General features: G+C 39.2%; 1 protein-coding gene across 10 annotated transcripts in view; it reads right to left on the reverse strand.

Moving 5' to 3' along the window:
- Positions 1-6,223, reverse strand: part of FCHO2 (FCH and mu domain containing endocytic adaptor 2) — a 99,022-nt gene extending 92,799 nt beyond the window's left edge. For all 10 annotated transcript variants that reach the window (XR_012627229.1, XR_012627227.1, XM_074857103.1 and 7 more), the window contains exon 1: positions 6,111-6,223. Coding sequence is in view for 8 of the 10 variants with exons in the window: in XM_074857103.1 (XP_074713204.1) it covers positions 6,111-6,137 (27 nt within the window). In the remaining 2 variants the exon portion in view is untranslated. The remainder of the gene's footprint in view (positions 1-6,110) is intronic.
- Positions 6,224-12,897: the final 6,674 nt, after the last annotated feature.

A 12,897-nucleotide genomic window follows, 5' to 3' on the forward strand; every position in this document is an offset into this window, starting at 1 on the left:
ATTTTGATTCTGGTCAGACTTTAGAAGCTTGATGACAGAAGTTCAGACAAAGTTTGAGTTTTTCTAACTAAGTTTAGCAAGCAAAGAAACATCTGACAATAAGTGAATTACTGTCATCTCAACCTATGCTTTTATAACATGCATTAGGAGTGGTTAAGCATGCACAATCATTCCTTCAAGCCTTTGAACATGACCACATCACCACATTAGAAAGAAGAAATCAAACAGAGTAAGAAAACTGTACTTTTGATTATAAACTATTTAAGTCATAACCTGCCTAATCCTCTTTTAAAAATAGCCTACCAAACCCACAACTTATTCTCTGGGAAACAGGCAGACGAACATTCAAACTGCTACATTTGGAAGTGGTACTGCAACTTAATTACAGGATTTCTTTTTAACCATAAAAAAGTTTAGGTCTCTAGTTTACTTCAAATTGTCATAAAATGAAAAGTGGACCCTCTCCAAATTAAGTTTCCAAATCCTAGTTAAAACTTACAAGTGCCTTTGGCAAACATGATATTTCAACGAAATATGACCAACATCCCTCCCCTCTTGTTAGGTAAATGTTAAATAGGAAAAGCCTAGAAAAGAACAAATGTGGGAAATAGAATCACTTCAGTTTTGGGGGTGAGAATAAAAAAATTTGTATCCTTTGCCTCTTGCTTTGGTCAGATCCCAAGAAGCTGTTCTACAGCTAGTTTTACACTTAAATTACTGCTCATGTTTCTCTGTCAGATACAAGTATGGAAAAATCACACCCCTGATCAACAGATTATGCATGCAAGAATCCTAATACAGATAAGTCATAATGGCATCAAAGTCTTTTTGGTAAAAAAACCTCTGTAACAAGAAAATTCCAGAGTTGCACCAATATGCAAAGTAGTAACGGTAGACAATCCATAAATGGGGGGAGGGGAGCACAATTCCCTCATATATAGGTGAAGTTCAGTATTTGCTGAAACTAGGTACAACTGTTCAGCAACTATATGATTTGATTTATGCAGCTTAAAAGATATCCTATTTTAACAATTAACATACAAATTTTAGCGCAACAGCACAAAAGAGACTGGGTGTTCACCCCCACGATTCTAAAATGAAAGTTCCAAATATTAACCAAAATCAATCTTTTCTTTACTCGCAAACTTAGAAAGACATATACTATTCATTATGGCTTGTCCATTTGTACTGTTGACTTTATTCACTCATAAAGGAGTAACACTTTAAAGAAATAAAGCAATAGAAATTCTCCTAACTCCAGGGATACTCACTTCAGATGCTCTGAAAAACACTGTCATTTTCTATAAACTGTTACTCCTTGCTGCACTTTCAAATAAGCAACGTGTCTCATCCTTTCCACCTAGGCAATTATTTAATTTAATGGGCCCTGTATACATGAAAACACTCCTGTGATTAGTATTATGGTGTTACATTTTTGAAAGCTAGCTATCAGTAAAATTTAATTTCTGAGTGTGTGAAAGAGCTACAGAAAATTGCGAGTATGGAAACATGGAAAAAAGCAGCCACCTGATGTTTACACAGGCAAGGTATCTTCTTCAGTTCTGAAAGGTTTGACAAATTTGAACACAAAAGCAACCCATCAGTTTCAATTTCCTTCTTCCAGCTTCAATAAATTAAATAAAGATCAGCTCCAGAGAAGCTCTATGCATATGAGGAAGGACAGATATTTTCATCTATATCTAGATAATTACAAGTATTTTTTGAACAAAAAGATGGAAAATTGCCAACTCATGCTGGATGCACACACGTAGAGGGAGGAAACTAAGCAAATATTGCACAACAGTGCTTCTGAAACTGAGCATCCAACTGTATGCCAAACAGAAGAGCAGCACTGCGTAAACACATGAATGGAACTCCAGATGGAAGCAGGACAAGTCTCAGTGTCACTCATATCACATAACTGCATAAGACAATACATCTTCCACTTCTAGAGAGCAAGCCTCTTCACAAAGCTAAGATTATTAACCCTGGACACTACCAGTCCTTAAATGTTACAAAAGATCTTGAAAAGAAAGGAATCCTCCTCACAGCCATTCTCAAAAGCTACATTAATACAAGTGATTAAAAAGATAAAATGAATTTGTCAAAGCCAATTTAAACATGTTTTTATATCCCAGGACTTTCAGAGTTACCAAGCACAGCTTTACACAGAGACCAGTTTCACCTACACACAGAACATCCAACAGTTTAGTCAAATCCATTAAAAACAATTAATGAATAAACACTGACTGGCTTAAAAGTGGTTTATTTTTGTTGACTTGACATGGTTTCATAGACTTAAATTAATGTAAGTATCACCTGCACCAGTCAGTTTAAATACAATGTGAAAGCTTATGCAACACTTCCTAAGCAGTGTTAAGAAAACAGTAAGTCAATAATAATGAACACTTTTTACTCTACTGTACCAGCATGAGTGTACTCAAAGTGACAAAACGTTGCTACATATAGTGAAAATATGAAAGTGTTCCCTTTAAATTACATCATTGTTTTGATGTAGCGTATACATAGCAGCAAGAACCCAAGGTTTTATGACAACATCCTAATTAGGAGTTGGGAATGTTTGGCCATGTGACTTGAATGCCAAAAACTCAGTCATAAGAATCAAAGCCATTTATAGCCTCTACTACTAGTTCATAATTTTTGATACCACAAAAAAGTAACTGTATCCTACTGACTTTGAAAACTGCTGTGCTAGAGTGCTGTGCTCTATTAGCAGACCCCTACATTTTTTAAGTGAGAGTAAAATTCTTCAAGTGACAGTACAAGCCTCTGTACTTCAGCGTTACACATCTTGAAAATAGTCTTGTTTATCTCTCAATGACCTCTTAGAAGCAGACAACTGATGGCAGGCCTGTAAAATATCCATTTTTCTTACATTCTCTAACAAAAATTTGCAACTATTCAAGCACTTTTAAAAGCAGTAGAAACTGAAAGTCTCATGATAAGCTTCAAGACTATTACAATAAAGAAGCTGCTATTTGTTTTGTTTACATGGGCACTTTTAGGAAGTTCTTAAAAGACAGCAGCCTAAATAGTGTGTAAGAAATTGATACACGTTCACATACATACCACTCCCCTTTTCTGAAGAAATCAGCTAAGTCCCTCAAGTTTCAGATGTCTTTTCCTATCAATTACAGCAAATTAGCAAATCAGGAGCATCCTACAGCTCAAGATCCAGACTTTCATTTCCAATGCACAATTTGAGCTGCAAACTGATGACAGCATGTACATCAGATAATTAAATATTAATTATGTTTTGGATTAATTTTCATGTCAGTAATTTAGAATGTATCATTATCGCATTCCATAGGCGATAAAAACCATTTTGCCTGATGTTACCTAGAAGGGCAAGGCGAAAGCAAGAAATAGAAGACAATTCTTCCAAAGTTCTACACAATACCAGCTTTCTTTCTCCTTACGGACTTCTCTTTGTTATTTTTAGTCATGGTGCATTCAGTGCATTTTAACAGCAATCTTCTAATTTCCATCTTAACTTTCTTACCACATTTCAAAGCATATATAGATTTTATCCCAAGTCTTTCAAAGCACTGCAGTAACAATTCTGAACAAAAACCTATTCTGAAAAGTTAGTAGAAATGGAGAAGCCTAATGATTCAAAATGCGCAAACCTATAACTTATGCTTGGTTGTGAGGATATACAGAAACCCATTATTTTCTGAGTTTAAAAATCCATCATATTTAGACACTACAGTTAACCTTGAAAGACATTTATCCACAACAGCAAAGAAGGAACAGTCCCTATTCCCTTTTATTTTACTTTCATACAAAATAAAACCCTGTCCACGGTATTACTTGGTTTCTCAGTCCAGTTTTGCAAATTTAAGACCGTGCTAATGTCTTTGTCATCACTGCAAGACAAAAAAGAATACACTTGTTGCCCTACTTTGTGTAATTTTTGGAGGTAGGAGAAAAACCTGCACCAATACAAGAAAACCTCCTTCTTGGGGCACTCATTGCAGATCCACGCTACAAGTTTTGCCAACAGAGCTATAAGGCAGAGACTTTGTAGAGCAGAAGTGAGAATAGGAAGTTTGGGTAGATGTCTACTACCTCGTGTTTGCTGGAAGCATTTCTGAAGGCACAGACAGGGAAACAGAATGTATGGGACTGGCCCACTGCCTTCACTGATTTAACAAAATTACTGACTTACTACAATATAAACTATAACTGATCAGAAAAACAGTTAAATGAACATACCATAGTACATAGCACAGTTAAATGGAAAAGTGTTTGATTTCAGTTGAGATAGCTGAATAAAAAACCTTCTATTTTAATTTTAGGAGGAGATACTTCCTTTTCCAATGAAAATGCAACTTTTTATATTAATTTAAATCTTATTTTTATGAAAGATAAAAAAATTCCACATAGTAGTTTAATACTGATCTCCCACACTAAGGCTTCAAATGATCTGTATGCCAAGAGAGCAAATCTAAAATCTTAGAATCACAGAATCATAGAACAGTTTGGGTTGGAAGGGACCTTTAAAGATCATCTAGTCCAACCCCCCTGCCATGGGCAGGGACACCTTCCACTAGACCAGGTTGCTCAAAGCCCTGTTCAACCTGGCCTTGAACACTGCCAGGGAGGGGGCAGCCACAACTTCTCTGGGCAACCTGTGCCAGTGCTTCACCATCGTCACAGGAAAGAATTTCTTCCTTACATCTAATCTAAATCTACCCTCTTTCAGTTTAAAACCATTACCCCTCATCCTATCACCACGGTCCCTGATAAAGTCCCTCCCCATCTTTCCTGTAGCCCCCTTTAAGTACTGGAAGGCTGCTATAAGGTCTCTCTGGAGCCTTCTCTTCTCCAGGCTGAACAACCCCAACTCTCTCAACCTGTCCTCATACAGGAGGTGCTTCAGCCCCCTGATCAACTTCATGCCCTTCTCTGGACCTGCTCAAGCAGGTCCATGTCCTTCTTATGCTGGGGGCCCCAGATCTTGTTTCATTAAACGCATTCTGCTGAAAACAAAACTTAGAGTCAAAATTAAACACAGTGCTGCAAACAAAACATGAAACCTGGCTTGAGCTATGCTTTATATTCAAGAATAGTATGTTGTGCTTGTAAAATTAGTTTTCCCTAAACTTTAAGGATAACTGTTACTTACACAGAAAAAGCAGACATCTAAAAGGTATTTTCCTTTTTTTTTTTTTTGCAGTTTCAACATAAAACCATTTTCATGTTTCCCCTATTAGTTGGTAGAGATGCACATTAAAAATTAAACATGCAAAGAAGTAACAACATCGTAAACAGTCCGACGATTACAAGGACACTTATTTTAATGTTTCAGATCAGCTACAGTCACAATGAAAACAAGTTTCATTTGATATGACTCTGAATAATAATCCAAATCCATACTTTAATTCTTTCTCCATCTGTATCTATCCACTTAAAACCATATATACCTGGGCAGAGATGACTGATAAACTGTGTTTCTAAAATCGACTGGGAAGTCTGTTGTTTCCTTAGCTGGCTGTGCCTTCTGACAGGCAGACAGACGACCTGTCGGTACAAAAGCATCGAGCTCCGAGGCGCAGCTTTGGTTTGCGTGATACAACTGTTAAGTTGTTACCGTGGGTGCTATTTCCCCGAACAACTGCACTGTTTGGGAGGCTTAACGAAGAGAGACCGGGCTGCAGCCCCAGCCGCATCCACGCACCACGATGTCTGCGACAGCCTCCCGAGCACAGGGTCTCCTGCTCCTGTCCGCGCATCCTCCGGCCCCGCGCCCCCACGGCGACCAGCCCGCCCTCTCCCCAGCGGAGCCCGGCGCACGGACCCCCGGCGGAGGGCCGGGCAGGGGGCGGTGGTCCCCTCGCCCCGCCGCGGGCTGCCCGGGCGAAGGCAGGTACCCGCTTCCCCCGCGGCCCAGCCCAGCCCAAGCCAGCCGCGGCGGGCGCGGGGGGGCGCCGGCCCCCGTCCTCCCGCCGCAAGGCCCCGGCCCAGTCCCGGGGGGTGGCGTAAGAGCCGAGGCTGCTCCCGCAGAGGGGACGCCGGCTGCACCGTGCCCTGCCCTACCCGTTCCACCCGCGGCGCGGCAGAACCGGCCCACGGCGCTTGCCTACCCAGAAGCTCTCCACGAAGTACGCCATCGCCGCCCCGCCGCCGAGCCCGGCCCCGGCCGCCTCTGCCGCCGCAGACGCGACGGAGGAAACGAGCGCCGCCACGCGCGCCCCGCCCTTCCCGTGACGGTGCCCCCGCCTCCTTCCGCACGGACCGGCCCCGCGCACGCGCCCAGCCGCCGCCGGCCGCCGGCGCTTCTGCGCAGGCGCGTAGCCTGCGCTTCGCTCCGCCCCCCGCTGGAGGGGCACGCGCGGGGCGGTGGTGCCGCCGCCGTTGTGGGGGGCGGCCGGGGGCGGCCATGCGTGCGGCCGCACTCCCGCCGCTGCGGGCCCGGGCGGGCGGATGGCCGCCGGGCGGGCGGCGTGGGGCGCAGCTGCCGCGGCACGGGACGTGCCCCTAAAAACGGTGCTCTTCAGCGGAAGGCAGAGTCTGGAGAAACTGTTTACCCCAAACCTCCCTCTTCAGGGGCAGTTCGGTGTCCAGAGCCTTCGTGTAACTGATGTGGAGCGTTAGCCGGTGGGTCACTCTGAACGGGTATGCCAGGCAGCAGGGGCTCGACCAGAGACAGGGCCCCTCACGTGCCGTCCGTGGCCAGTCCGTGTCTGCAGCGCTGCTTTTCAGCGAGAGCACCTTAGAGTCAGCACCACCGCGCTCTTTTGGAAACCCCAAACAGTTGCCGTTCTACCTTAGGGAGAGGATTCGTTGCCTAGGGGAGCAGTTAGGTTTTCATCACTGGCTAAAAATAAGAGAGCCGGGTCTAAGCACTGCTGTGAGGGGCTGCAGCTCTTTCCCTACCCACACATGTAGTAAGTGCTTTATCAAAACTTCATCCACACTTTTGTCAGCACAAAGCTTTATCCAACATACAAAAAGTAGGAAGCTGATATTCTATAGTGGGTGTTCAAGGTCCTCCCTTAACACTGATGGAAACCCTATGGTTTGAAAAATCTCACCTGCCTCCGCTTTATTACTGATGTCCTTTGGCCTTTGTTCTGTAAGGTATTAGGTACTAGTTAATGGTTATGTTTTATGAATATAATCCTAATTTTTGAAAAATAATGCCATTTGACATTAATGTGTGTTGCAAACACATGAAAGGAAGTATTTAGCTCAGAGTTCCCTCTCAGAAAAGCATTCCAGTTTGCTCTCTGTATCTCAATTTAACCATCCTCCCATATTTCCAGCTTCTGGTTTTATAAGTGTTAACTTTTTTCCAACAATCAGTTCTTTTAAAGGGTATAGATCATCTGAGATGTGGTATTGTATACATTAAGTTGTTCCTTGAAAGAACTTGTTAACTATGATACTAAAGATATAGTGCAACTAGACTACAGACATTAATATGACTGAAAAATAAAGATCGTATATTATATTTTTATCTATAGTAACTAAGTTTGCCTTATGACTAAGCCATTTGAAAATGGATTATGAACTCCAGGTAAAATACCTACATTCAATTATTAGTAAAATCCTTGACACATGAACCTACAACTGAATGTGCTAATGTAAAATGAATAAAGAATACAAGTAATTGCCCCAAATAATTCAGATTATTACATTACTTAATATCATAATGAACTGCCAAAGAGCTAGTTGATATTTAAAGCTCTTTATAAATTAAAAATGAGTAAGAAACTGATTCAAGTAAAATAGATAATCTAACATTGCACTTTAAAGACAACCTGAAGAAGCAGATGGAAGTGAAGCCATTTTATATACCATATATATATTTCATATACCAGATTGAGGATGCCTTGAAAAATGCATTTTCTTTCTTTATTTCTTTAAAAGAACTACACAAAGAGTCTTGATAGGTAAACAGGAATTTTTACTGCCAACTGAGGTTCTGAAGATTATGAGCACCAGGAGATATAAAATGCTAGAGTTGTTTACCACTGTGGTGAACAAGAGAAGGGGAAAAGGAAGACAGAGTGAATTGTTAGCTAAATCCCTTTCAAGAGTCATTTAACATCAGTAAGTACTGTCAGTTTACCTTGTAGGATTTTAAAACACCAGGATTATGTTCTAACCAAGCAGTTGTGCCTGAATACCTGCAGACATTAGCCAGAGGTTTATTAACTCACTTGCTTATGACCTACACCTTACCTTCATGACTAGACATTTATTGCAGCCTTTTTGTACAAAAAGCGTAATGAAATCCCATAGACAGAATTTAAAGCTGGAATAGCTCAGGAAAAAAAAAAATCTGGCTATGAGATTATAAAGTTAGCAGCAAATACAGTTAACTTGAAATAATTTATTCAAGGGGTTTTGGGAATTCTCCAACACAATCTTAAAACATGCTAGGCCCTTTTCTGAAATATATGCACAAACTCAGATTGTGGTCTGGTGAGAGATCACTGGTGAGATTATGGCCTGCACTACGCTTCTCGGTTGGATGGATGTTTCTAACATCTTTTCTGAGTTTAAGATAAACAAAAATACTCATGCACAGAGTTATAGCTAGCCACATTAATTACAGTAAGAGATCAACTGATTTTTTTTTCAACTTATGCAATACCTCATTGAAGTTCTTTCAAAGCTAGTAATGATTTGTCTGTTCTGTTGAAGATTTACAGCAAGCTTTAATGACACTGTTTTCAACATCTCTGGAATGATGTGTTCCATTAGGCTGCATCATCTGACTCACTGTATACTTAAATGCACACTTCTATTGATCTAGTCACCAAGCTTGATCGCATCCCATTCATTATTTCAATTACTCAAATTATGAACCCAAGAGCATTGTTTCACAGTGAGTCACTTGGTGCCAGTACTCCACCTTTATTATTCTTCTGCTCTATTGCTGCCAAAAGCATGTTTCACCAAATCAACCTTCAATCAAATCTAAGGATTGGAAAGTGTTGGTGAACATTAGTAATGACAAACTGGAATGGTTTAATGGTTGTAGATGCCATTGTGACGACTTCTAGTCACACTTCATCCTTACATGAAAAATTCTGGGAGATTGCTAATATATTCAGGAAGTGCATTACTACAGAAAAACCATACTGAGTTTTTTCATCTATATTCTATGTAATATGGGGAAATAACATAAATTATTATGCTGTAATAATGTCAAGAATACATCCAATGGTTAGCTGTATTTATATTGTGGATGTATCAATATATTTGACATTGCATACACGTTTTAGGCACCTACCTGCAAATATGTCAATCAATGAATTTGAAGCAACTTATCTCTGCAGTCAGCTAGTAAAAATAACATAAATGAAAAAAGACTGAAGTATTTAAAGCATTTGAATTCAATGAAAAGCAAACAAACCTGAAGTGTTTAGAAGAGCAAGCTCTGATTGTGTATCTTCACGTAGTACCAGAGTGCTCCATAGTACCTACCACATAAGCAAGATGTGGTGTCTAGATCACAAAGATCTTCTCCGCTCTGGTTATAATATACGACAGAAACAGAAAAGGTAACTAGTGGTAGGAGGGTCTGAAGCTAAGCTAGTAAGATTACATGGTATCTCAGAAAAGTATTCTTAGTACAGCATGGTGGAATAAACGGTGTTTGTGTTCTTAATTTAACCAAATAGAGTTTATAATTGTTACTGTACTAATAAAGAGGCAGTGCAAAGGCTTGGAAACAAGTTATGAAAGATAGTAAATAAAATAATGAAAGATATTAGTCTGGACAGATTTTTTTAGCTGTCTAGGTAAGAAGCAGCTATTTCAAATATTGTGAGCGGTAAAACAATTTGGTTATACAGGTACTTAATTAGGATTGCACATTAAAAATCAGAATGGCAGTATGAGCAGGATGGGGCAGTGAATGGTTTGCATTTGGGCAGCAGTCATGCTGTGTGAAAAAGAATTCTTACTTTTGATTCTTCACAACATTCATATATATATATATATATACACACACACACACTAGTGCTTACTAATGGCAGCCACCAGCTTGAATGGCTGAAAGACAGACATGAACTTCACAGTGTCCTTACCACCTTGATAAGACTCTTAAAGCCTTGGTGCTTATGAAGATGTGCAGACTTGTATTAGTAATGATTTAGAGGGCCTCTTGTCTCCACACACATTGAGTAACATCCTGTTATTTCTGCCAAATTTGAAATTAAGATACTGAGGTTTGGGCTTTTTTGAAAGAAAAGTAGCCAAGATGCCTACGGTTCTTAATTAGACAAACTAAACTCTGAGTTACTACATTGGGCAATTATTTGCCCAACAACCACCTGTTAAACACTGCCATTTCATGGACTGAGAAAGTTGCACAGATGAGTGAATGCTTGCAACAAGTGAGACCTGTGGTCTAAGGTTCTAGTTTCCATCTGGTTTTGGCCCAAAGATGACAACAGTTTTGGTGTGTAAGGCCTTCAATAAGGAGGGTGGGCATAAGCAAAACTACATTAGCTACATCTTCCTATGGCAGAGTACTGGAGACAGCGATGCAACTATCTTACCCCCTTAAGCTAAGGTATGTAAATGAAGAAAATGAATACTTTAATTCTTACTTTGTCATGGGATTCACCTGTTCTTCCAAAGTATTTTGAAAGCTAGAAGGAAAAGGTGCACATACTTACACGCCGGGGGTTATTTTGGACATGGTTCCAAAATGTTTATTTGAACACGTACATTTCAAAATGAAAAATTTTATGCAAGACTATGACCATCAGTGTGTTAAGGAGAAAAAAAAAACCCAACCACATTAGATGACTCAATTTCTTTTTGAGATAAGGATTAAGTTAAAGGAATACACTGAAAGATGTCTTGTGTCAAGATGCGGTTCTGGGAAGAAAAATACCACCTTACAATTCAGTTGTAAAACAGTTTCCCCCCTTTTTTTTTCTTAGCAGTTCTTAGTTTTAAAGCAAATCCCTTTTTTAATGCTCTCAGTCACTATGTTTGAGTTTTTGAACTACAGACCCCTTCACAGTTTCTGCATCTGTAAGTCACAGAATCCCAACAAGACAACATGAACGTAAAGCTGAAAGATAGCTTGAGAAAACTGCAAATTAAGTATGTCCTACATGTAAGGACATTCCTTAACATTTCAAGGTAAAAGGATTGGCAAATTAACATTGCTTCTCATTGTGTACAGTACTTTATCAGAAAACCAAAACTCTATTTGTCATTTGTATTAAGCAGTGGGGGTGCAGAGAGAAATAATGGAAAATTTAAGAATATTTGTATCAGTTATAGTAATACTGCAGTAGTTACACATCCAAATTAACCTGTATGCTGTAAACACAAGGGAAGACTAAGTTCCCCTGTATATTTAATAGAGGAAATTTATGGGTATCAATTTTGCCAAGGGGCAATAAGGGAAAAATGGGTAAAGCTGCCAGCAAACCGGTTTGACATGTTTTATTTCTATATTTTAAATATAAATTAAGATTTGGCAAATATGATTTACACCTAAACCTACAAAATAAATACCTCAATTTCTACTTTTATGATTCAAATGAAAGTCTGGCAAAAAAGAATTGGTGTCACAAAAACTTCCTGAAAAACTGCAATTGAAAAATAATTCCTTATATGCCACTTAGACATATACGCATTAATGTATGTACAGCATAATTGTAAATATTTTCCTTAAAAAGCAGACTGATTATTGGAAACAACCTTTTTAAGTCTACCAGTATTCAGATTAATATTTGGGTGTGTTTTGGGACATTTCAGATATATACTGCTCATTTTATGCAAAACATGGGTAAATGCCTCCAAAAGAAATGCACTTTACATATTAATACTTTACATAAACAGTATGCTTCACTGTGAGTCATTCTGCGATAAGAAAAGCTACCAACATCTACTCTGTGAGCAATTAACATAAATTATTTTACATGCACAATATACCTACTGAAATGCTTTTTCATTCAAGTACATCTTTAAATTAGATTTTTTTTTTTTAAAGAAATAGCATGACCTATGGTGAAAGTAATCCTTCACACTGTTGAAATCTGTTCACAAACTTCATCGTGAGATTAATTTCACTTGTTCAAGGTGCTAGTACTTACTCTACTCATCTGGTTTGTATATAGGGGTACTAATTAACATCAGACTCAAAATTAAGAGGTCACAGCTTAAGATCAGGCTCTAAGCTGATAGTAGGAGACTTGAACAAAACATCTGACAGCAGGATATTCTATCATAGGTACCCCACAAAGGAAGAGGATTGGTGGGGGCTATTTGGAAAAAAAAAACCAAAACAAAACAAACTACCAGAACTTCTTCCCATCTCCTCCCGCACAGCCACTGGTGTGCTCAGCCAACAGGAACTGATCTCTCTGATAATCAACTTGGTTGCTACATACCTACACTGCTGTTAACTGCTGTTCCATAGCTTCTCCTCTTTCTGGAGGCAGAAATCGAAGTCCTTCGTTAGGCAGACTTTCAGCTGAGTATGCAGCAATTAATTTCTACTATAAATTTTATTATAGTAAGTAGTTACATCATAACAATGCATTTTATTGAATTTATTCATTACACTATTGAAACTATCCATGCTACATGTATGTAATTGTCTAAGTTGTCTACATGCTATTGACCAACTGTTAAATACTGGAAGTAAACATATAAAGTGTTCAAATCAGCATGGGTGGATTTTGTCTGGGGAGCTACTACTTTTAGTTTCCTATTTAAAGACTCCTATATCAGGACGTTATATAAATGGGAGGACAGACCTTTAAACAGTTTGTATTATCATGGTCCTATAAAAGCTAGATAAAATTAGACTAAGACCACTGCAAGTTTTGTTCAAGGTCTTGAATAATTTTAATTTATTTCTAGTTTACTCCCTTTTTAAAATCATAT

This window comes from Strix uralensis, chromosome Z (assembly GCF_047716275.1).
Source record: "Strix uralensis isolate ZFMK-TIS-50842 chromosome Z, bStrUra1, whole genome shotgun sequence".
Taxonomy (NCBI): domain Eukaryota; kingdom Metazoa; phylum Chordata; class Aves; order Strigiformes; family Strigidae; genus Strix; species Strix uralensis.